This window comes from Crocuta crocuta, unplaced genomic scaffold (genome assembly GCF_008692635.1).
Source record: "Crocuta crocuta isolate KB4526 unplaced genomic scaffold, BGI_CrCroc_1.0 scaffold141, whole genome shotgun sequence".
NCBI lineage: Eukaryota > Metazoa > Chordata > Mammalia > Carnivora > Hyaenidae > Crocuta > Crocuta crocuta.
In genome coordinates this window covers 7,321,646-7,346,169 of record NW_027527951.1, presented here as the reverse complement: position 1 = coordinate 7,346,169, position 24,524 = coordinate 7,321,646, and the positions used below count along the sequence as shown (strand labels likewise).

Below are 24,524 nucleotides of genomic sequence, written 5' to 3'. Positions count from 1 at the left end.
AGTGTGGGTACTGGGGAAATCTGAATGACTTTAAGTGGGGTGGGATAATGAAATGTTCGTCTCTGTGCTTTAGAAAGGTAATTTTGAAGGCCAACAGGAGTCAAATAAGGAATATAGAGAAAAATATGGAGGAGGAGAAGCTGAATCGTCAGCTGAATGTCAGTTGAGCCTTTTATGGCTTTAAACCTAAATAGACTTATGACTTTAAACCTAAAAATTATCCTTTAATATGAAAGTGCCAAACTTTCTTGAGACATAATTCTTACGAATTAAATAGAATTAGTTTAAAAATACAGGAGGTATCACCATCCCAGACTTTAGCCTNAAAAAAAAAAAAAGAGTTTAAAAATAGAAATATTACTTGACTTTACTGTTTTTCCTGGGTGTAATGAGATGTTTTCTTTTAAATATGGTTAAACTTTATTCTTGGAAAGGCCTTTTTTTTTTTTAAGGATTTACTTTTTCTGTCCATTTCCACAGAGATTATATTCTGTAATAGCAGAGCTTTGGCAAATATATACATATGCATATGTATATTAATAGGAGTGCCTGTGATGATATATATGTGTTGCAGGTGTGAGAAAGAAATATCACCCTAGAAGACTCCTGTAAGGAGGATCAAAAATCAGTATGGAATGAAGAAATAAAGGAAAGGAAAAGAGTGATAGGAGGTTATCAATAGCAGTAAAGACTGGTGGGGCGTATCTCCACTACCTCTGAAACTATAACTCTGTTTTCAGGGCATCAGAGAAGTCTCAGAGAAAATCTTTTTTTTAACATGGGAACATTTTGCCCTGTACGGTCACATAGATATTTTTGTTAGCCTTCTAGGAATTTTATTTCCAACACACAAGTAGAAATGAAGCTGTTAATTGATAGTAGGCAGTTCTATAAGGACTATAACCTTAGATGCTCCATTGACAAGGCAGAAGACAGACTTACCCAAGCAAATCCAAATTTATCTCATTATTCAGGATTTCTCTTCAGGTAACTTTTAGCAAAACACATTCCAGAAGAGTTGGGGCTAATGCTAGTGGACATGGAAGGTGGGTAGGATAGAGGTACAAGTTAACATTCTCCCACTCTACTTACTCATCATGTAGTTTTTACCCATATGTGGGCACAGGTTGAACCTATCTGGTGATTTTTCATTTATAGAAGAATCAGTATCTTTCAATAATATTTTCCAGAAAATTTTTTTTCCTAATTTAAGTGCTATGATAGGCAAATGCAGCTTAACAGTGATACTCATCAGATATCCAGTCACGGCTATAGTCAACTGCTGAGCTATTGTAATATTGATATATCTAGCCATGCCTATGACTGACTAATACCCATAATTGAGCAAATATTGTTACAGTTCCTTTTCAAAATGCAGAGTAACTGCTAAAATCCAAAAGCTACCACATACAGTTTAGAATATTTTAGGAGAGGACATGATATTATGAGAAGTATAGATGAGACTGGCCAAGTGAGAAATTTTCATAAATTATTATAAACAAAGAATGATCTCATAAGCAATGATCTGGAGAAGAAACAAGACTACAGAGAGCTGAGCTGAATACTATAGTTTTTCCTCCTTATTTATAAAGCAGCACTGGTTCTTATGCCTTAATCGATTTCTCTTGGAAATTGGATATTCTCCAATATGCTCAGAAAAAGTAGGGGGATGGGAATGGTACTAAATGAGAGGAATGTCACTTTTGTCATTGATTTAACCTTTGTGTATCACTTATGACAAGCTTAATAGGTTTAAATATTTTACATACAGCTGTTGCATTATCTTTGTGTAAAAACCTGACCATTATTGAAGCACCAGTCAGTCCCTGTAGGGCTGTGTCCTAATTCTTTACCCAGTTGAGAAAGCACTTTACTAATTTTTAAATTAGTATATTAACTTGCATAACTAACTCTACATAAACTAATCTCAGCATGTCCCAAATTGATTTTCTTTCTCTTGTGGCAAACATCAATTCCCTGTTTTCATTACCATGGACTTATATTGTTTGTTTCAAGTTTTTACTTAAATTCCATTTAGTTAACATATAGTGTTGTATTAGTTTCAGGAACAGAATTTAGTTAGTCATCACTTACATATAACACCCAGTGCTCATCACAAGTGCATGGTCTTATTTTGAATGCTAAACAGTTCTTTCCATTTCTAGGATCTGTTACAGCTCTGATTCCCTAAACATTCATATCTCGCATGTCATGTATTTCTTTCCATTTATTTTTACTTTTTTACCAATAGTTAAGTGTGCGCTGTGTAGTGCTTCTCTCCATGGTTTAATAAATGAATTATAATTCTTTCATTTGGTGTTTAATTTCCTACTTGCACAACATTCTCTCTCCCTACTTTACATGAACCTGTTCTCCAGCCAGATTGGCTCCATCCACTTCTGTAATTGTTCTGCTCTTCATGGTGTGTTTCCTCCTTTGAAATGCTGCTTTCCTGTTTTGACTGACAGGATCAAATTCATCTGTCATACTGCAACTCTTATGCCATATTTTTATTTATATATCCTTGCTTCTTCCTCATGTGGGTATATCTCAGTAACTTTGTTTTACCTTTTAACTTATCTATCTGTTCTACCTTGCATTATAGATGCCTGTGTACCTGTCTCTGCTGTTAGATTGTATGAGATAAATGCCTAAAATTAGTTTCACTGTAGATATTTAATTTGAATACATTTACACCACTACAGAGTGTAACTGATTACATTATTGTCCTTTTCATTGGTATTTGATTCTATAGGGACTAAGTGAAAAAATATTACAATATATCAATTTTATACAGCAGAATTAATTTACAAAGTTGACAATGAACTCTGATGTATATCAACATGAAAGGAAACTTACTGTCCAGCCTATATAAAGTAGCAGCACTTTCAAAATGGTCTTAATAAGATTTGCTATACGAGACAAAGGACCATGACTTCATTCTTACTGAACTCAGAAGCGTAATAAACTATGGTCAGTTTGGGCATTAATCCAATTTTACCATTAACTCACTCATAAATTTTGATTAAGGGGCATTGTAAGACTTGTATAATTAAGGGAAGTGCATTAGAAATTTACTTCCTTTGCCATTTGTCATATTCTGAAAAATACTGAAGTTCTGTGAATACCTGTAAACCTTAGGGATGGTAAAATATCTGGCTGATCAAACCTTATTCCAATGGGGAGTATCTAAAATTAGTTGCAGCCTCAAGTCAAAATTTTTATTATAACAAATAATTGGTTGAATTAAAATATCTGTTGGGTATGTAAATTTCATATGAGTAACAAAGTGGCTATATTTCATGGTTATTTCTTCTAGACTTTATTAGCACATAGATATATTCTATAATGATTTCTTGCTTTCTTAATGTTAGATTAACAAATATTAACTATTTGTACAAGTCTGGATCAGTAAATACATTTAATTCTATATTTGTCGGAGGCATTTATCTTCTAAGAGTATTTTCAAGGGTGTAGTTATATCATTAGATGCTTTTTCTATTTTCATTCTCCTGTATAGCAACTTGAAAAAGATGAGATTGTTTCTGAATCAACTTTCACTTGATGTGGGCATTTATGCATTCAAAATCCATAATACTTATTTTTCTACTGGCTCTTTTCATAAAATATGTGTTTGTTTTTTTGTTGTTAAGGATTTTGCTCCATTGAAAATTTTAAGATTTCTGCCAAATGAATTCGAATCCACATATTCCTCCTCTTAACTGGCTGAACCAGTGACAAACTTTTTTTTTTTTTTTTGGAGGAACATTTGTTTCCAAAAGTAGGAAGAGAGTTCAGTGTGGCCAGCTGTAGTGGGGCTTTTCTGTAGTGGAGGTTTCCATACGTTTTATTAATGATTTATAGACTGCCTCTACAGCGTAGTTTCTTTCCAAATGATTCAAGATACAGAAGAGCTGAAGTATCTACAATCAAGGTACTCGATTGAGTCATTTAAATGATAGCCTTCTTTGACCTGAAGAAAGGTTCTTTTTGGGGTGCCTGGGCGGCTCAGTCGGTTAAGTGGGTGACTTCAGCTCAGGTCATGATTTCACGGTTTGTGGGGTCGGGCTCTGTGCTGATAGCTCAGAGCCTGGAGCCTGCTTCAGATTCTGTGTCTCCCTCTCTCTCTGCCCCTCCCCTGCTCATCCTCTCTCTCTCTCTCTGTCTCTCTCAACAATAAATAAAACATTTTAAAAATTTTTTTAAAGGTTCTTTTCTGTTTGGACCTGAACCTCTATTTGTGCCCTGATCGTGGAATGATATAGATTCCAAGTACCTACCTTAATTTTCACTTTTTATAAGTACTGGAAAATATTTTAGATGGTCTTTGGGGAAAGCAGGAAGTTCTGGCCTTATTTTTATTCCTTGCTGTGCCTTAAAAATGCTCCAGGAGATGCTTCCCACTTTGTGCACTTGAATAATAGTTATTACTGACTATTGAATGAGTCCCCTTTGCTTGCCACAGTGCTGAGTACTTATATATTGATTAATATTCAACATTATGCTGTATATATGTCAGAAAATTTTAACATACGTTGTAAAAAGTAGATACTTGAGACCCTGGGAAGCTAAATAATTTGTCCATGAACTTGTGTACTCTTTTTAACTGCATTGCTTTCTCTACCAAGCACACTTGAGGAAGGGCATGAGGACATTTGGTCAAGGTATTTCTGTGGGTCCTGGTTTTGAAGAACCGTATTCCAACCAGGTAGTAATGCTAGATAAAACACAAAGTCAGGGAATGTGAAAGTCACAGCTGAGCTCATAATTTATCATCTCAGTGGCCCACAAATCAAAGGAAACTGCAAGGGATGAGTTGTAAGCTGTGCTGAGGCCATTGGCTTGCCAGCCTCTGAAGGGGTTGGGGGAGCGGTACAACTTCTTCAGAGTAACGAGAGGTTAAAGTCGTTCTACACTAGGTGGAGATCCAGAGCCAGCCTCACAATCTAAAGCAGGATATAGAGAAGGACTTGTTCGCTGCTGAGCAAGGATCAGACATCTGTCCACTACCCGAGACTATAGTTTTTGATCCCGGGAGAGGCTTATGACAGCAAGAAGAAAGTGACACAGCCAGTAAACTGGGAATTGAACCAGGTCACTTACTGATTCAAGGATGTGACTGGAAACAATCCAGATGTCAGCACAGTGTAATACTCACTTTGCCAGTATGAAACTGATTGTACATGGGTGGTTCTGTGTACAAAATGAGTTGTAAGAGAAGGATAATGGGGGATGGGGATGAAGCTGTATCAGAAGATGAAATAAAACTAAATAAAAAAATCTTCTTACTTCAATGAACTTGCAAAACAAAATTCCAAAGCACAAATCCTAATATGAGGAAAGAGCCAATGAAATTGACCTTTGAAAATAAATTTGACTAGAAGAAATTAAAATATTAAAACAACCTAGGAAAGCATATTTTGAATGCTTAAAATATCAACAAAGGATTGACATCCATAAAAAATGGTAGAAACCCCTGAAATAAAACAGTTCAATTACCTATTTATACAAATACTTATTAAGATCATACTGTGTTCCACAACTCATGGGGGCCAGAGATGCAGGAATGAACCAAGGTAAATAAGTTCGTTTGCTTCTTTTTCTTTCTTTCTTTCTTTCTTTCTTTCTTTCTTTCTTTCTTTCTTTCTTTCTTTCTTTCTTTCATCTATCTATCTATCTATCTATCTATCTATCTATCTATCTATCTATCTATCTTGAATGGGGCGGGGGGAGAACAGAGAGAGAGGGAGAGAAAATCCCAAGCAGGCTCTAAGCTGTCAGCGCAGAGCCCAGTGAGGGACTTGATCTCACAAACCATGAGATCATGACCTGAGCTGAAATTAAGAGTCAGGTGCTTAAACTGAGCCACCCATGTGCCCTACTTTATTTATTTATTTTGAGAGAGAGAGAGAGAGGGAGAGGAAGAGAGGGAGAGAGGGAGAGAGTGAGCGAGAGTGCATGTGTGCACACAAGTGGGGGAGAACAGAGAGAGAGAGAATACCAAGCAGTCTCCATGCTGTCAGCACGGAACCCAATGCCAGGCTTGAGCCCACAAATCGTGAGATCACAATGATCATTGTGATCATTACATCAAAATCAAGAGTGGGACATTTAACTGCCTGAGCCACCCATTTGTCCTGAACCAAAGTAAATAAAATTCATATCCACTTGGGGCACCTGAGTGGCTCAGTCAGTTAAGCCTCAGACTTCAGTTTAGGTCATGACATCAGCATTCATGAGTTCGAGCCCTGCATCAGGCTAGGAGCCTAGAGCCCGCTTCGGATTCTGTGTGTGTGTGTCTCCCTCTCTGCCCCTTCTCTGCTCACACTCTGTCTATCTCTCTCAAAAATAAATAATAAACATTAAAAACATTAAAAATAATTAATATCCACCTAGAGAGTTTATATTCTTATAGGAAGTTCACCCGTTAGTAGTAAGAATGAAGTAAGAATAGGCAGAAATCTTGGAAGTGGAAAATAGTTATTGAAATAAAATTCCCAGTAGAAAGGATAAACTCTAGATTTGACAATGACAGAATTTTTTCGTTTGGAAGATATTACTTAGGATATCACCTAAAATTCAGTAATGGGAAAAATAAGACTTTTAAAGTGTGTGTGTGTGTGTGTGTGTGTGTGTAGAGAGAGAGAGAGAGAAAGAGAGAGAACACATCAGATTAAGTGAAGAAATGATAGCTTACGTTATTTTAAAATTGAAGACAAGACTCTTCAAGTTGAAAGGACACTCTGAGAACCTTATCTGGATAGGTAACAATAAATCAATGCCTAAACACTTTGTGGTAAAGCTTTAGAACATCAAGGATAAAAGAAAAATCTAAGCCCATCAGAATAAAATATAGAGACTAGTCCCAAAGCAATGAAAACTAGATTGAGAGCAGATAACAAAACAGTATTGAGGAGGGAAATGTACTGTAGTTTGGATTCTAGAATTTAATGACAGCATATACCACTGGCACACTGATCGAACATATTAACAGAATATCCCGCTTTTAAAACTGAATATTTGGGGGGCATCTGGATGACCTAAGTGCCGGACTTCAGTTTATGTCATGATCTCATGGCTCCTGAGTTTGAGCCACGGGTCAGGCTCTGGGCTGACAGCTTAGAGCCTGGAGCCTGTTTCAGATTCTGTGTCTTCCTGTCTCTCTCTTTGTCTCTCTGTGTCTCTCAAAAATAAGTAAACATTAAACAAACTGAGTATTTTTGATGAAGCAAGCCTAGAAAGAATATGTGGATTTGAAAGCAGTAAAGAGGAACAGAAACTTTTAAATGTCCTCAAATATAACTCTTGCTATAAAAAGTAATAACTAATTTCTGTGTAAAATAAAAAAGACTACACAAAATAAAGAGATACCAGCATGCAATAGAAGAAGAAGAATATAGATGGCCAAAAATACATGCAAATTGAAAATAAAAATACCAAAAGTTGAAATTCTAATAATATCATTGTGAACAAGGATGTGGAAGAATGATCACAGCTATTCTTTGGTATCTCCACTTGGGCCAGGTGTGTCAGTGACCTGTAAAGCATGAAAGTGGTAAATGCCAGCTTCTGGGTAGTGTTTACCTTGGGGAGAAAAGTTTGGAAAAAGAGTGGGAGTGGAGAAGGGTGTGCAACATGGTGGTGCATCCATGGGTTTTCATAGAATTAGCCTAAATATGTACCTGTGTAATTGAACTGAAAGGATACTCAGAACTTTCAGGAGAACATGAATGTTTATGCATAATAATAAGGTTTATAAAAAAGCAATCTTCTGGTAATGATTCCAGTTAAAACCCAAAGTCTTTATCAAGGTCTGTAAGACCCTACAGAGTCTGCCCCTCTGACTTCTCTCAGTTGCTCATTCAGTCTAACCTAACTCCATCCCCACTGTGTGTTTTTGTACCTCACACAAGTCAAACTGGTTTCCTCTTCTCATACCAGCAATAATACTCTTAGATTATTATTATTTCTTTCTGATACTGGGGAAGATATAGAAAATTTAAAAATATCTTCATGCATTTGATTTTGCTCTTGATCCAGTGCTCTTACTAGATATTGACTCGACCAGTTAAATGGAACTGTATTTGATTGGCACTCAGTGGATGTTCCCTTTTGCAGTGTTTCATGCCCCCATAACCCAGTCATTGTGATCAAATACTGCCTGGGGTCACTGGAGTCCGCATACTCCTGGGAGCATCATGTGCTCAGGAGCAACAGGAAGCTGTGGGATTTAGGCTGAGGCAATATTTTTCCGTGGAGTTGTATACTCTTTTCCACCATATTGCTTTTACCACCAAGCACACTTGAGGAAAGGCACAGGAACATCTGATCAAGGTATCTCTGTGGGGTCCAGCTTTGAGGCACTACCTTTGTTCCAAGATGGTATGTGGAAATCTCCTAGGAGTTCAAAATGAATTCTAGTGAATAACAATTAAGTTTGGATACAGAACTGTTTTAAGTTTTTTGTTATTGTTTGAATTTGTATTTGAGAGATAAAATAAAAATTCACAGTATGAATGAGCATAATTTTAATTTTGGAAGTTACTCTTAAAGTTTTTGTAATTTAAAGTATAAAACTTGATTAACCCATGCTACTTTATCTTTAAAAGACGAAAACAAACATCACTACTAGCTGCAGTGTAATGGAAATACCTGTGTGTGTGTGCACACGCATGTGTGTGTGTGTGTGTGTGTGTGTCTCTCTGTCTGTCTGTCCTGTGTGTCGGCACATTTGTGCATAGTGGGACTCTGGTCATTAAGTTCTCTCTCACTGGTTTTGTCCACTACAATTCATGCATTTAATAATAATCTGCCAGTACTTTAAAATTCTAAAAGGTTCTCCAGAACACCAGTCTAATCAGTTTTATTTCAATATCTTGTCGGGCAATCATTCTAATACTATAGACCTTATTTTGGTATATCAATATTAAGTGCTCAAATCTTGCAAATAATTTCACCTCATCAAAAATATATAGTAGATTAACTATAACTTAAATGTATCCTGTCTTCAAGGGTCATTCCCTTACAATTTCAGGTTAGTATTGAACCATGTGCTGAGCAAACTCAGCAATAACTTTGGAAATTGAGTTTACTTATTGCAGGCCACTAGCATTCAACTTCATTTATTAAAATACTTGCTGCCATATTGCATTCTGGTGACAGAAAAAACAAGTGTGTCCTCAAAGCGTGTCTAACTTCCAATTTGAGCATAGCTTAGTTAGTGGGTAAAAGAATTCAACTCAATACTCTGTTTAAGTTAGGTTTTAGTGTTAATTTTAATTAAAGTGAAAACTAGATAATCTTCTCCAGTAGTTACAAGAAAGTATATTTCTTCAACTTTTGTGTTAATATTAATTATTGAAATATTTAAAGTATTAACAAGCACTTTGTGCTATGTACTATTCTAAACACTTTATTTGCATTCACTTATTTAATCTTCTTAGCAAGCTTGTGAAGTAGAAGCTAATGTTATCCCTACATAACAGAAGAGGAAATGGAGGCATACGCAAATTAAGTAATCTCTCTGAGGCCATACAATATGTAATGGAGCAGATAGTGGCGTCAGTCATTTTTTCTGAATGGAAGACTATGGACTTTTTTTTTTCAGTCCCACCCATCCTAATGTTCAACACTTATTTATCCATTTGTCTTTAACAGGAAGTCAGCGAAACTTGCATGCCTCCATGCATTTTAATTTTTCTAACAATAGATGATTGTTTATTCTTTGGATTCTTACAGGGCATTCTACTTGGACAAGTCAAATTCACCACCAAACTCCACATCCAAAGCTGCCTATGTGGATAAGGTAAAAATAGATGATTACATTTATTGATGCTTTGTCATTTACATACCTCCCTGTTTGTAAATGTTTCTGCTGTTGTTCTTATACAACGTGGAATTATACATATTTGTAGTCTCCAACTCTTTTACCTCCACAATGAAAATATTTTAGACTACTCATTAAAAGAACAACTATGCATCATATGCCACCTAAAAGCATTTTTTCCTACTAAACGTGTTGGACTTTATGTCCATCACTTTTTCTGCAGCTAATGAGGCCTCTCAATGCATTGGATGAGCTTTATCGACTGGTAACCTCGTTTATCAGATCCAAGCGCACGGCCGCCTGTGCGAATACAGCTTGCGGCGCCTCCGGGGTGGGTCTGCTGTCTGTGTCCTCAGAACTGTGCAACAGGCTGGGGGCCTGCCACATCATCATGTGCAACAGCGGTGTGCACAGGTACGTGAACCGCCCTGCCCTGCTGCAGCTCTCCTACTGAAATTCGTTTGTAGGTTCTTATTTTTATTTTGGTTGCATGAAATTGTAACTGGAAACATGCAGAGGACTCAGATATATGTGGAAGAAGACTTGGGAAATCAGGTCACATAGTATTTTCTGGCTTTAGTGATATTTTCAGTGACTGCTTATTCATATACATGAATGCAGTCCCACATTTATATCACTGTATCTTAGCTGCCCAGATTCTCATCACCCTTGTGTTTATATTATGAGATTTATACTTAGGTACAAACTTGTGCACTGATATTAGTCACTGTAGGAACTTGCCTGGTAGGAGCTGGCCACTAGCTACAGAAAACTTTTTTCACTGCACTTGATGGACATTCCACTCTTCAGTAGTCTGGGTTTCTATACCTAGTGGTTGTGAGGTAAGTGCTGCCTTAGGGTTACTACTGTCTTCCTACTTTGGGCAAAATTAAGTCCAGGATCCCATACAACATGCGTTCCTGGAAATGGAAGGGAATATTTTAGATCGGTCCAGTTCTGGTGGTTTGTCTTAGGTACCTGTGCTCGGTCTGGGGCAGCCAAGGTGGGTTGATGATTCTTACAGCTGCATCAGCTGCAAAATGCAGGTGGAGGACCCCATGTCAAGTACTTCTCTGTAACCATGGACTCCTCCTTTATCACCTCAACATCTTCAGAAGGAAGTGAAACCATGTAGTAAATATAATAAAGCAGTACTTGGTCCTCACTGTAATCTGAATAGGCAAGTAGTGTCCTGTCACCCATCATAGCCTCTTCTTAGAACTGGGCCAGTTGGATTTTGAGGATGGTGGTATTCTTTAGTCAGATTTACGTGGTACTTGACCCATGCAAAGGACGCAGCATAACATCATAAAGTGGTGATGCTCATGTTAGAGGCATAATTACAGCATGAACAGATGACAATAATAATAAGGTATAATAAGAGAGCATAATAAAAAATAACAAAAGTAACAAATCTACACTGCAAGAAAATATAAATGGCCTAGGAAAGTTACCGCTAAAAACTAGGATTCAGAAAGAAAACAGATCTCTGAGATGGGTAGACCTTTCCAGAGAAGGTGATGTTTGAACTAGGTTCTGATGGGTCAGGGTGAAGGGTAGAAAGTGGGAGGAAAATGATCTGAGACAGCAGGTTCTCATCTGTGAAATTCCATTTCAATTTGCTGTGCTCAAAATTCTACTTTCCAAGTCCTACACAGTGCGCTCTTTCTTATGATGTATGGCAAGACCTTTTGCCTCTGAAAGGAGCATTGTATGCTGTGGTTGACAGAATACACAGAATTTCCTCCTTTATTTTAATGGCTGTGTACTTTGTTCTCTATTGCAAGCTTTAATAAGCATAATTGAAAATATCATCTGCAACCAAATGAATAAAATATTATTTCATAATTTGTTTACTAGCAGCAAAGTGATCTCTCCCTTCTGATCAACTCATGTTCACTCCTTCTGTTCCCATTTATTCATTCATTCATTTATGTATTCATTACTCATTCACTCAGTAAATATGCACTGAGCACCAATTATGTGCCAGCACTGCTCTAGCTGCTGGGGATCCAGCATTGAAAAATTTAAGTTTCTGCTCTCAAGTTGTGTGCATCGTGTTGGGGGGAAACTGATGATAAAGTAAGCAAATGAATATGTAACATGCAAGATGGAATAAATAGAACAAAGAAAAGAAGTCAGAGGGTAGAAGGTGACAGGATGAGCTAGCCCCTTCCAACAAGGGATTTCATCAGAGCCTTGAATGGAATGCAGGAATGATTTGTGCAAATATCTCTGAGAGAGAGCTTTCGATCCTAGGGAGCAGCAGTGCAAATGTGAGAGCTCATGTGGGAGTGTGCATAATGTGTTCAAGAAACTGCACAGTAGCCATGGTAGCCTCAGCAAAGCATCACCATCTTGGTTATTGGTTGTCTTATGTTACCCCGGTGCGAGGTGATACATAGTTGTCTGAGAACGTGATACACTGTGACCCCAAATGGATACCTCAGACTTTGAAACTATAAACCTAGGTTACCTCCTCATTAATTTCCTCAAAGTTGATGAAATTAAATCTGCACTTAATCCCAGAATTGGGACCAGGTTGTCCAAAGTACTCTCTCTGCTATCCTGTGAGCAATTTTAAAATTTGACTAATGTTACGTGGGAGACATAGATTGATGTCCCACAACTGTTTTATAATTACCATAGTCATTGGTTGCGGTGTTAGGACAACGAGTAACATTGGAATTTCAAAGTGGTTTGACTTTTTCCATTTCTAGGATTCAAAATAGATATAGCTTTCGTTAGTTCGTTTCAGAGACATTTACTGAGGTGTAAGCACTAAAACTCCATCACAAATGCTGATTTAAAGTTGAAACTATTTGGGGCTCCTGGGTGTCTCAGTCAGTTAAGCATCACACTTTGGCTCAGGTCATGATCTCATGGCTCATGAGTACGAGCCACACATAGAGCTCTGTGTTGACAGCTCGGAGCTTGGACCCTGCTTTGTATTCTGCCTCTCTCTGTCTCTGTCTCTGTCTCTCCTTCTCTCTCTCTCTCTCTCTCTCTCTCTCTCTCTCTCTCTCTCTCGGCCCTTCCCCTGCTCGTGCTCACTCTAAATAAATAAGTAAGTAAGTAAGTAAAGTAAGTTGAAACTATTTGAAAATGGTACAGCTTTATTTTTCTATTATGCAGAATAAAATGGGAGTTTAACATCATCTTTTAATCTTTCAGTGAAGGCTATGCTACACTTTCCATGACAATGAAATGTGCTAATTTAGATTAGATTTGGAAATCTCACATAAAGACTGATCTTAAAATAATCCCTTAGATATTATGATTCAAATGGCTAGAGAGAAGCCCAATCCAAACCTGCACTCAACATTAAATTTGGAAGTTTGCCTTCAGGTTCTGACAAACGGGAGAAGTCCACAATGTGAAGCAGAATAAATGTTGCACAAACTATTTTTATCATTTACTTCTAAAATTAAGATGAGAAATGGTTAACAATATGTTATCCACATCACATAGTCAGTTTCATGATTTTACTTACCAAATAGAAAGAGAATCTAAAGTCTTTTTAGAGTATTGAATAATACTGCATATGTTTGATATTAAAGAGATGAATGTGGTTTTTCAGAATGCAAAGGCAGATTTAATTAACATCAATGCCTAGATGTTTTAATGCCAACCTGAATCGGAGGGCAAAGCTGCATTCAACAGTGAATACGAGATTAGCGGGAATAGAATTCAGGATGAATTATTAAAATCTTCTCATAGCATTTAGCCTGGCTTTGTTTTTATTAAATTCTTTTCACTAGGGTAATCCTATGTGTGTATTACAATTCTACTGGTGAACTTCCCTGCCCACACTCTTAACTATTCACTCATGACGTTCATCTTCATTGCTACTGAATGGCACGTGAATAGGACTGTCTCTCCTTAAAAGCAGGTTTTTGCCTTTTAAACAATATCAACTTGCTATTAAAAGGTAGTTTCATAAGTGAAAAATTTTTATAATTTCCTATCCTCATAAGCCTTCTTTCATTTTCACTTTGCGTTCATCTGTTGCAACTTCCATCCAAAACACACAATTGGAATAGAGTTGTATTGATCTATACAGCTTAACAATCTGTTTTATGCTCACAACAACTATATCTGTATCTTCAAAATGTACACATAGACTTTTTCATTATCACTTTTATTTGTTACATAGTTAATCCAGCCAGTTGCTCTCCCAGAATTTACTATTAAACGATTAGTTTAGTGGTTTATCTTCCTCTTCCATTGCGCATAATGCCTACAGAGAGGCTTCTTTCATTATGTAGCTGTTCAGATTTCAATTTGATTTTCCATTACATTAAAAGAAAACAAAAATATCCTCCAGATGGAATTACTGTGGCAAGGAGTTTAAACCTTTGTGGTCAATATGTTATTGTTTAAGTTCTCAAAAGGATCATGCTTGTGACAACCAGAAGGTTAGATGGTTTGTGGTACCTTCACCTTTTCCTGGTCTGCAGAGGGATCGAATCCACTTATCTACTGTGCTTCCCTACGAGATCTTCAGTGATATTTCAGTAGTGCCTTAGTTTGTACTTCTTTGATTAGCAAATACAAACATGTGAATTGAATATTTTTTGAATTTCCTTTTCTACAAAGATTCATACAAAGACTGTTCATATATCTCCTTTATAGATAAAATTATTTTTTGCCAAATTGAGCATTTTTACAGTGTTGAATCCATCTTGTGACTTTTAAAGTCTTCTTTTATACTCATGCCAGTCAGTTGTTGCAGGCAATCCAAAAGCATGCTGCAGGGCCCTTAAATTTCCCCTCTATTTCTTACTGCAGCACCCTTCCATTCAATGTGGTATTTCATTTTGTTGTGGTTCTTTATTCCCACTCCTGCTTAATAGCCAACTGTTTTTCCTTAGCCAGTATAAATCAGTATGCTGCAAATGTTATAAAACCTGAATCATGAGTCTTACTGTGTCCAAAAACAAAGATGTCGTTTTCTTCCCACTACATTAGCTTCTGCTTGCTTCGCCTGTGGGAACAAGTGGGTGGAAATTTCCAGAGGCTACCTGAAACGATTTGTCAGAGATTTCTAATGAGGGGAGGAAATCAGGGATCACAGTTTTTCCCTCTAAGGACTTGTTCCAAAAAGTTTTTGTCCACTTCCTCTCAGTAATTTTTAATGATTGGTTCCCAGTGGTGTCAGAACCCTTGTTTGGCCCTGCAGGAAGGTGGGTGACTTGAGCGCAGGCCTCATGTAGACATGACTCCGTTTTGAGCCCAAACCATGGAGATCTGTAACCATAAATTGTGTTTTATCTTCATGCTTTGTTGTGAGGATGAGTCTCTTACAGGAAACAAGAACTTGCATTTTTTAAAAGATGTCTTTAATTTTTTTAAATTTATTTTGAGAGAAAGGGAGAGAGAGAGAGAGAGAGAGAGAACGCGAGCAGGGGAGGGGTAGAAGGAAAGGGAGAGAGAGGGAGAATCCCAAACAGGCTCATGATCTGAGCTGAAACCAAGAGTCAGACACTTAACCAGCTGAGCCACCTGGGTGCCCCAAGGCCTTGCACTTTTAAGTTATGTACCTTGGGTTCACCCATCCACTGGAGGCTGTGAACAGCACCAGCAAGAGGGGCTCACTGCGTCAGAGATTCACCAGCACCCAGCATCAGTCAGTGTCTTGTGTTCTGATTAGAACCCTGCATAGGTATGAGAAGGAAATAGTCTATAGCAAGGCATACCTGTTTTCATTATTTAAAAACATATTGAAAAACATCAAGCTAGCTACCATCTGTGTTATTATGGTGGTAGACTTCTTTTTTTTTTAATACATTGTAGAAATTAGTTTTAACATATATAAAGTTTTAGGAACTAAAAGACCATATATATTTGAAGCTTCTAACATAAGAGGGGTTTATTCCCAAGATGCATTTTTTAGTTGGTTATTTGGAAATCAAGACATATTTTCACATTTGACAGTATTACCAATGGTGTTTGAATCTTCAATGTCAGCCCTTTTTCTCTTCCCCTTCCCTGACAAGCACTTATATAATCATCATGTGACTATAGTATAGGATCCATAGTATGATTATATACATTTGTTAGGGAAATGAAATCCAGGAGGCACCTGGGTGTTTCAGGTGGTTAAGCATCTGACTCTTGAGCTCAGTTCAGGTCTTGATCTCAAGGTCATGAGTTCAAGCTCCACATTGGACTCCATCCACACTGGTCATGAAGCCTACTTTAAAAAAAAAAAAAATGAAATCCAGTAGTTAAAAGATAAAAACAACTGAAGAGACATATGTATTACTAATTAGGGTAATGGAATAGTTTTTCTTAAAAATGAGAGTGAACATGTAATGACTCGTGGTTTATATAAGCAATTGAAAAAACTTTTTTCAGGTAACTATCAATTAGCAGTTTTAGAAACCACTTTTGTTTGAATTTTGAAGGATTACGTTAGCAATATTTTATTCTGTCATAACCATGACATTAAAGGACAAATTGACAAATAGGCCCATCTAAAGGAAAGCAGAATCTTATGAAAGTGGAGCACTCAAGGTAACCTGACTTAAGTAATCAGAGTCCTAATGGGGCAGATGATAAAGCTGCATTGTTTTCCATCGCATTGTAAAAACATCACGTAAGAGTAGATTTACTCTGGGGATTTCCATATGTAAGTTATGAGACAGAAAAAAAAATAAAATTACCATAATAGGCAAATGTAGGTTTAAAATATATCCCTTCATCTTTTGTTCAAAAATGGTTTGAGAGATTCAATAACAAGTTTAGTGGAAAAACTTGAATTTCAAATCTCCTGTAAGATGGCTGAAAAGAACATAAGAAACATCTCTGCTAGCTCATGATCTCAGAATACCATACATTCCCAACAGAAAATTCTAAAATTATGCTCCGTAAGAATCTGAAGCATATTAGTCTAAAACACTACTTTTATGTAAGAGCAGTAGTAGCAATGACAGAAATGACATTTAAAATTGCCATTAAATATTGCTGCAGCTATGATTATTTTTATTTGACATTATTTTCTAATAATATGGTTATTCTTTGATATACTTTGATTATATCAATGCAACTGTCCTCATTTGTTTAAAATCTAGTAAAATCATTAATGTATCTAAACAAACAAAAACAAATATGAAAATATAAAATTGTGCTATAATCCTTAGAAGAGAAAAAATAAAGCCCCTCTTATAATGGGGCTCTGGAAGAAACACAAAGTATATCCTACTCATGATAGGATATAATTATAAATCTTAATAACTCTGCTAAACTCCTGGAGGCAGAGGCTAGAACCATGGTTACTATGGGCTGGCAGGAGGAGAAAATGGAGAGACCTGGGTCAAGGGATACAAAGTTTCAATTATACAAAGTTTCAACTAGTTCTGGAGATCTAATACACAACAGTGTGACTGTACAATACAATATAATACTGTTTTGTATACTTGGACATTTGCTAGGAGGGTAGATCTTAAGTGGTTTCACCACCAAAAAAAGAAAGAAGAAAAAGAAAATGGTTAACTGTGGGGGTCGATAGATATGTTAATCAGCTAATCAGCTTGATTGTGATGACTATTTCATAGTGTGTGTATATATAAAATCATCAAATGATATCCCTAAAACATACACAATTTTTAATTATCAATTATACCTCAGTAAAACTGGGGGAAAAAAAGAAAAGTAAACCAAGAATTTCAAATTATATGGATTTACAAAATGGGCAAAAATCCACAACTTATCCTCATTTTAAAAACCAGATAGGGGCGCCTGGGTGGCTCAGTCGGTTAAGCATCCAACTTTGGCTCAGGTCATGATCTCACGGTTCGTGGGTTCAAGCTCTGCATCTGGCTCTGTGCTGACAGCTAGCTCAGAGCCTGGAGCCTGTTTCAGATTCTGTGTCTCCCTCTTTCTCTGACCCTCCCCTGCTCATGCTGCCTGCCTCTCTCTCTCTCTCTCTCCCTCTCTCTCTCAATAAAACATTTTTAAGAATTAAAAAAAAGCAAATATAGGTATTTTCTCTTAAAACTATGAGAAATCAAATATGATAGAAGTTTCATTCTTTTACTTTTCTTTCATGATCTATTATAAAAATTCTTTACCTTAAAGAGTGGGTCAAATTTGCATAAATATTTGTTTTGTTAGATTTTTCTTTGCAATTGATATGAACCTTAATAAATTACTATATTAAATTTTTCTGTAATTTTAAAATGTCCATTGTTTTCTCCAAATTAGATTACTGTGAAAGAAGAAGACAGTAATTATGAGAGTGACTTATTGCAGTGGTTTCTAGTTCTGACCTCCAGTTATCCCATGATGTTGACCAGACAAGCCTCACGTTCAGTACATAAAAAAGCGAGAGCTTATGCGTGATTACCTTCCATAATTAAAATTGGAAAACTCTCAGTAATCATAGTATATTAAACATGTCTTGATAAAAAATAATCTAGAAGAGTAGTTTTTAAAATTACTTTTAATAATAAGCTCTACACCTAACACGGGGCTTGAACTCACAATCCCAAATCAAGAGTCACATGCTCTACCTACTGAGCCAGCCAGGCATCTCAATAAAAATAGTCTGAATACATAATTATTAGTTACATTTCATTAGTATTTGGCAAACCTAATTTCACTAATTGACCATATTATTAAAGTGTAAGTGTGTCAAAAAATTCTATTTGTATTTAGCTATTTAAAAATTATAAATAAAGAATCTACTATAAAAACTGATAAATAGGACAGGATTATTCAAATTTTATTTAAAATAAACTGAAGTTATTATTTTTCCTAAACCTCTAAAATTCTGTTAAAAGCAAAATCAAATGCCAGTCACTTTCTGGGATGTGTTTCTCAGGTCTTCAAGGTTAATGATATTATAACCACTCTCATAAATGTCATAAGCCAATTTTTCTATCCTCCAGAGGATTGAAGAAATATGGGTGTCTCTTCTATATGAACTCAGAGCAGAAGAGCAGGTGACATGGACAAAGGTTGACAGAAGGAAATGGCAATTTCTGCCTTTATGATTCTAATCTTAAATTGTTGGTAGGTCATTTGACATAGTCTGAAAGAATACAGAGGAGTGAGATTGCAATCCTGTTAAACAGGAAGCGTGTGTGTAACACCTGTTTTAGGTTTTGAAGCATGACTAGTGGTTGGCAGGTGATGGAAATGAAGAAGAATGGTTCAGTGGAAGGCAATGGGATGAAAATACAATACTGAGGTGTGAAATAGCACCTTACATGAGGACAGTCACCATGAAGAGTTCCCTGCTTCTGGGCAGTGAAGAGAGAGGGAAATGTGGTAGGGAGATGAGGCCAGAAGAGAGATGAGCATTAGCGAATGGAATGTCCTAACTGCTAAGTTAAGGATTTGGGACCCCCTCCTGCAGACTCGATGTAGTCAGTAAAGGGTTCTCAGCCTGGGTGACTCAGTCAGTTAAGCGCCCAACTCTTGACTTTGTCTCCAGTCGTGATCTCACGGTTCGTGAGGTCAAGCCCTGCATCAGGATCTGCATTGACAGTGCAGAGCCTGCTTGGGATTCTGTCTCTCTCTTTCTCTGCCCCTCCCCTGATTGTTCTTTTTCTCTCTCTCAAAATGAATAAAACTGAACTTTAGAAAAAAGAAGAATCTGATTAGATGTATTTTTTTTAAGCTGGCTCTCATGGTCTGTGATAGGATGGGAATGGAGATTAGACAGACAGGTGATAGACAGACAGACTTCACAATGTGCAGGAAGAGATAAAGAGGCCCCAAACCAAGGCATTAGCACAGAGAGTGGAAAGGAATGGGCAGATGTGAGTGGTATGAAATGGAAATAACAAAACTAGATGATCAGTGAGAAATAGAGGAGGGGAGGGGGAAGATCTCTCTTCGAGCCATCCAGCTTGGAAGGTCCTGTGGAGGGAGCTGCCACGGGAAAAATGAACATTTTTGTTTGAGGGGATTGTGGAGAAGGATTGCTACGTGTTGAGTGTTAGATGTCCATGGTATCTTATACGAGTATGTCCTTTAACAGATTTGTAGTTAGCAAGAACTAAAGGTGTATGTTTGTATATGTATATAAACAGGTACGTCATAAGGGTGCCTGGGTGGCTCTGTTGGTTGAGCATCTAACTCTTGATTTCGGCTCAGGTCATGATGTCAGTGTCATAAGATTGAGCCCTGCATTGGGCTCCACACTCAGTATGGAGCCTGCTTGAGATAATCTCTCTTCTGCCACTCTCCCCTGCTTACACACTCTTTCCCTCTAAAATTTAAAAAAAAAGTTTTTTAATTAAAAAATGGGTATAATGTAAGTGAGTATAGACATATATAGATAGCAAAGAGGCTATGGAAAAACAGGAGTGGGGTGATTCATGAGTACAGGGAGATTGGAGAAGGAGATCACATCAAAGAAGGCTTCACATAGGGGCGCCTGGGTGGCTTAGTCGGGTGAGCGTCCGACTTTCGCTTAGGTCATGATCTCGCGGTTCGTGGGTTCGAGCCCCGCGTCGGGCTCTGTGCTGACTGCCAGCTCAGAGCCTGGAGCCTGTTTCAGTCTGTGTCTCCCTCTCTCTCTGACCCTCCCCTGCTCACGCTGTCTCTCTCTCTCTCCTAGAAATAAATAAAAACATTAAAAAAAAAACAAAGAAGGCTTCACATAGATATATTTGAGCTAGGTTTAAAACATTAGTAAGAATTTTCTGGGAATGTACTTCAGGTGTTAGGAACAGGGATGGGGTATTCCAGGAAAAGGCACAGAGGTATGAGAAAAGAATAATTGGCTGCCAATCATAGACAATGAGAAATGATCACCAGGGAACACATGTGGAGTGTTAATATTCCCCGGTTTCCCACCTCCCCATCCTCTGTGAGCCCTGAATCAGAGGAGCAACAGAGGAGGAGCCTTGGAATAAAAACCTGATGGATCCACTAGAAAGGTATGAAAAACACTGAAACAAAGCCCTATTCAGTGTCTCTGGTAAACAGGTCAAAGAGAAAACACTTATGGTACAATGTCAAAGAATTGGGGAAAGAGCTGAAAATCACACGCTGAACACCACACCCTTAAGTGTTGATGTCATCAAAGAACTCTGGAATCGGGACAAAAGGCAGATAGCAAAGTAGAGAAGATGGGAATAGAGAGGTTGTGTTGAAGAACTTTGGGCAGCTGAGAAAGGTACCTGACATATTCAGTTAAATCCCCAAAGCAAAACAGAAATGGAATAAATTGGTGAAAGAGTCCAGGCAGAAAAATCTAAAATGCAGAAAAGCAGATTCAAACCTGGTGGCTATGGTAATTAAGGTCATAACTTACACACAGGTGTTTCATATTCATACACATTTTTAGCATACCAAATACTACATCCTTACGTGCCTAAGCACTCATCTCTGTCCCTAGGATCACCTCTGTACTAACCTCAGCAATGAAAAACCCCATCAAAGAAAAACACACCTTAATGGGCTTGACTAGAAAGGAATGAAGGATGTGGACTGTTTTTTTTTTTTTTGCCTGGCAGTTGATTTTTAAGCCTAGGTTTAAAGATATATGCTGAGAACATTCAGAAAATGTATTGAAAGTTGCAATAGAAAGTCCCATTATCTTTAATGGGACTTTCATGGCTAATTCTCTGTGCAGTGCTGAAAATGTGCCCCTTAGACTTGATTGCTTTTTTGCCTTAAGATATATAGAGTTAGTGGAGTATTCAATTTGCCTGTGCTTCTGCTGCCAGGATCTCACTTCAGCTGCTGCCCATCCCTTCTGCATTCTGTTTGGTTGTTTTCCACAGTGTGCCCCTCTCCCTGCCGACTCTTTGCCTTCTTTTCGAATACTCTTAACCCCTTGTCTTTCAGCCCTCAGACTATGACACCTAGGAACCCAGTATGGTCGTGGGAAGATTTCATCAGTACTGTTTGACTAAAGTCAAATATTAATTTTGAAAGTATCGATAGGCTTCTGGGGGTTATCCCTATAAATTATACTGGAAATATGCCCGAGAGATGACTGGCTTCTGGATTTCAGCTATTATTGGACTGTTATTCACATTTTCTTAAAGGGAGAGTGTAAATATGTAATATTTTATTAGGCATGCATACATAAGATGAGTGAATTCTTTATTATTGAAAACAAATATTGGTCTGCCCTTTTTTGACATAAATGTATTTATGTGTTTCATTTCAAAAAGCGCCTTCTCTATGCTCAAAAGAACAAGGAGATAGAAGCCCTGTTGACTTGTGGCAATTTTCTCAAGCTTTTCGTTTGTCAAAAACACTTTGTTAAGGGTGACCAAGGTGGGAAATATCCATAGTTCAGCAACGGGCCTTTCCATATTAATTTTGCAGAGGCTGCCTGTGTAGAACTGTAGCAGCCAAATGGGGACTGATCAGTGTTTAACGTACAGCATTCAGCCTCAGGTGTACAATTCTTCCTCAGTGCAAGGCAATAAAAGGGAGCAGGGGAAAGAAACCACATTAAGCAATTAGTTTCTTCATTCAGGTGCTTCCTTCTGGTTGTCAATAGACTTCTCACAGTGGTGCTGTGTGCTCAGTACTTAATAGTAATTAGAAGCCAGAATAAATGAGATCACTGCGGGAAGGAACAGCTTTACACAGAACAGTGCATTTTATGTAGAAAAGTGCAAATCTGTAGTAGAGAAGGAATGCTGTCTCCCTTCAATACTTGATTGCTTTACAATTGGTAAACTTAGCGTGCTTCAAATCTAGACTCTTTATAATCGTGAATGCATTTTTGTATGATGGAGTCTACATTCATAGTGAAGTGGTTTGGGCTGGCTGAATTAATCTCAACCAACACAATGCATTTAAAGTATAAATGCTGAGACTAAGATTGTGATTGTTGAATTATGGATCTGGGGAGCTGGAATTTTCTAAATGAAATAATCCACGTGATGTGATTTTGGTAAAATGGAAAGAGCCCTGGATTTTGAATCCAAAAACTGGTTTTAAATCCTGTTACTTATTCACTGTGTGATTACATCACCTAGTCTCAGACTTATTGGTGAAGTGGGAATAATTTCTTTCTGAAAAAGATAGCGTAAGGAATCAATGAGCAATCTATGTGCAAACATCTACTGCAAGACCTGGCGATAGTTAACACTGAGTTTCTTTTATCTTAATCTGTGTTTCTGATAGTAAATCCATCTTTTCATTGCAGAGTTAGAAATATGAAATGCATCTGTTTTAAAATAACTAGATCAGGGGCGCCCGGGTGGCTCAGTCAGTTAAGCATCTGATTTCAGCTCAGGTCATGATCTCGTGATTTGTGGGTTCAAGCCCCACTTCAGGCTCTGTGCTGACAGCTTAGAACCTGGAACCTGCTTCGGAGTCTGTGTCTCTGCCCCTCCCCTGCTCACACTATGTCTTCCTCTCTCTCTGCCCTTCCCCTACTAGCATTCTCTCTCTCTCTCAAAAATAAATAAACATTTAAAAAAGTTTTAAATAACTAGATCATACCTACTAAAATAGGAGAGACCTTACAAGGAGTATTTAAAACATTACAGTTAGTTGCAAAGTAGATCTTAAATGTTCTCACCACAAAAAAAGAATGATGGGGTGCCTGGGTGGCTCAGTCAGTTAAGCATCAGACTCTTGATTTCAGCTCAGGTGATAATCTCATAGTTCTTGGGTTCCTGCCCCAGGTCAGGGTCAGGCTGTGTGCTGACAGCATGGAGTCTGCTTAGGATTCTCTCTTCCTCTCTCTCGGCCCCTTCGCTACTTGCACTCGCGCACTTTCTCTCTCTCTCTCTCTAAAAAATAAAGAAATGAACATTTGGGGAAAAAATGGTAATTTTATGATGTGATACAGGTGTTAGCTAACTCTATGGTGGTAATCATTTTGCAACACATAAATGTATGAATGAACATGTTATATACACCTTAAACTTGCAAAATGTTATATGTCTACAAAGCTAGAAAAAAATTACAGTAATGAGTTATGATAGGATGAAAGAGGGGTATGAAAAATACAAGAATTAACTTCTCTGAACTGTGAGAAATAGAATACACAAAACACCGAGCCCTATTAGAGCTTATTTTTAGAATCCTTCTTTGGGGGCACCTGGGTGGCTCAGTCAGTTAAGTGTTCGACTTCAGCTCAGGTCATGATCTCACGGTTCGTGGGTTTGAGCCCCATGTTGGGCTCTGTGCTGACTGCCAGCTCAGAGCCTGGAGCCTGTTTTGGATTCTGTATCTCCCTCTCTCTCTGACCCTCCCCTGATCACTCTGCCTCTCTCTCTCTCTCTCTCTCTCTCTCTCAGAAATAAATAAAACATTAAAAAAAAATTTTTAGAATCCTCCTCTGGTAGCTTGTAGAAAGTCATTCAAGAGCAGCAGAACAGGATCCCCTTGAAATCAAGGACAGGAAGTTTTCTCTCCCAGCGTCAAGAGCCAAGAGTATGGGTTAAAATAGACACAAATAGTTAGGACTTGCAAAGACTCAGGTCCCAACACTTGTTTATTCATGTGTTCACTGAGGGGAAAAAGAAAGGATGGAGCACTGCTGTGTGGCCTGCACCAAGCCTTCCCAAACCAGAGAGGTAAGAGGGTCACAGCACGTACGATCTGAGGCCTTGACAAGGGACCCACGTTGGCAGCCAGGCAGCCATACTATGGAGCATGGGTACACTTTAGTAGTGACAATAGAAGAAAGGTGGTCAGAGGATTGAGTTTTTAAAGGAAATGTTTCAAGGAATAGGTTTATAACTTTCAAAGTGCAATAAAGAGG

General features: G+C 37.7%; 1 protein-coding gene across 1 annotated transcript in view; it reads left to right on the top strand.

Annotated features, from left to right (window-relative positions):
* The window catches only part of PREX2 (phosphatidylinositol-3,4,5-trisphosphate dependent Rac exchange factor 2), a 288,146-nt gene that overhangs the window by 238,348 nt on the left and 25,274 nt on the right, over positions 1–24,524 (top strand). The window contains exons 36-37 of the mRNA XM_077752494.1: positions 9,739–9,805; positions 10,050–10,240. Of these exons, the coding sequence (XP_077608620.1) occupies positions 9,739–9,805; positions 10,050–10,240 (258 nt within the window). The remainder of the gene's footprint in view (positions 1–9,738; positions 9,806–10,049; positions 10,241–24,524) is intronic.